This window comes from Elephantulus edwardii, unplaced genomic scaffold, assembly GCF_000299155.1.
Source record: "Elephantulus edwardii isolate Elephantulus edwardi_28Jun2011 unplaced genomic scaffold, EleEdw1.0 scaffold00037, whole genome shotgun sequence".
Lineage (NCBI taxonomy): Eukaryota > Metazoa > Chordata > Mammalia > Macroscelidea > Macroscelididae > Elephantulus > Elephantulus edwardii.
Window position 1 is genome coordinate 11,138,287 of NW_006399787.1, and position 1,717 is coordinate 11,140,003.

A 1,717-nucleotide genomic window follows, 5' to 3' on the forward strand; every position below is an offset into this window, starting at 1 on the left:
GTGATAGTCTTGAGGAAATCAATAGACTGGAAAACTAGGGCAGATGATTCAGTCTCTGTTTCTCTGAACTCTATCTGAGGGCACCTGTCAAGGTATTGAAAGAGAATAGGCATAGTCAGGTTCTAGACTAGAGGGAGTTGGCTGGCCCAAGCTCCACACTGTACCCTGTGTCACTCGGAGATGACTAGAAGGAGTAACTGAGAAAAAGACTAAAGACGTTTTCTTTTGCAGCTGCAGCTGTGATCCTCGGCTGTCCGTCGGCATTGAAGAGACCTGATGTTTTACGTTATTGGTGAGTTGTGGCAAGAATTGTCTTTATTACCTTTTTGTTAGAGTTGCTTACGTCCTTTTTCTGATCTCCCAGCCTACCTCCCCGTTTTCCTTGAAAACAGAAGGAGAAATACTTCCCTTCATGCCAGAATATACCACCACAGAGTTGGCAGTGGAGTTCATTCATTTGGGAAATATTTATTGAGTAATTGTTGTCAGTGCCAGACACTGTTTACTGTTAAGTCGAAGTTGAATAAAGGAAAAATCTGCCTTCCAGGAGTTCCTAACATGAAGAGTTGCTGATCAGATAAAAAGAGGAAAGTCAGATATATGTACAGGAGTCTAAGAGACCCCTGAAGAGGAAACTCCTAACTGGTGGAGGACTGGCAAGGGCTTTATGGGAGATTTGCTGCTTAAAGTGAGACTTGAAGGATGAGGTGCAGGTGCCAAGTGGACAAGGGAGGGAATGCGTCCAAATGGTGGGAACAGATTGCACATTCTTTCTGCTATCAGTGTTAAGACCTAGCACGGCGGAGGTGGAAGAGTTACGGGGGAGCTACATTATGTGTTGTCCATGGCGTGGAATGAAGGTTAGCAAACTTTTACGACAGGGTGAGCTTGGAAAAATTTCTGGGACCATATGGTGTCAGTTAACCGTTGTACAGCTCTCATTGCAGTGCAGAAGCCGCCATAGGCAGGGTGTAAATGAGTGGGAGTGCCTGTGTTCCAGTAAAATTGTGTATAGAACCAAGTGCTGGAATTGATCCAAAGGTGTAGTTACTGACCCTGAGTGTAGAGGTTCCCTTTACACCCATAGACGGGATAGTGACACTAGGTGGGCCATGTGCCTTTGAAGTCGTACAATCTCCCCCTGATGATCTTTTAAGTTTTGAAAGATGGCTAGTCTATTCCATAATGAGAAGTTTCTTTTAGTAATTCACAACTATAAAGAGTAACTGGCAGATGGTGTGTGTATTCTCTCTTTTACTTAGGTGGAATGACAGTGTCTGTGGTTGCATTCTTCTTCACAATTAAGTTCCTCTTTGAGCTTGCCGCACGTGTAGTCAGCTTCCTCCAGAATGAGGACCGTGAGCGTCGAGGGGACCGGACTATTTATGACTACGTGCGGGGCAATTACCTGGATCCCTGGTCCTGCACAGTCTCCTGGGATTGGAAGGACCCCTATGAGGTGGGCCACAGCATGGCCTTCCGAGTGCATGTAAGGGACTGTTTCTGTCTTCATACCCACTGGGCTTTCTGAGTCACTTGCTTTGCAGAGCCCGTTTAGACTTGTTGGTAGTGTTGACCTAGAATGTTAACATTTTCCTGGTCTTTTCCTCTCCCAGGAATTTGGAAATGAGTTAATATGTGAAGAGTCAGGACTCTGTCTGTCATTATGGTTTATTAATAAACACTTAGTTTTGAAGAAGTATGAAGCTTAATATTA

General features: G+C 44.7%; 1 protein-coding gene across 1 annotated transcript in view; it reads left to right on the forward strand.

Annotated features, from left to right (window-relative positions):
* Positions 1–273: 273 nt before the first annotated feature.
* AREL1 (apoptosis resistant E3 ubiquitin protein ligase 1) overlaps positions 274–1,717 on the forward strand; it is a 47,483-nt gene continuing 46,039 nt past the window's right edge. The window contains 2 exon segments of the mRNA XM_006903785.1: positions 274–292; positions 1,263–1,489. Coding sequence (XP_006903847.1) covers positions 277–292; positions 1,263–1,489 — 243 coding nt within the window. The 5' untranslated portion in view covers positions 274–276.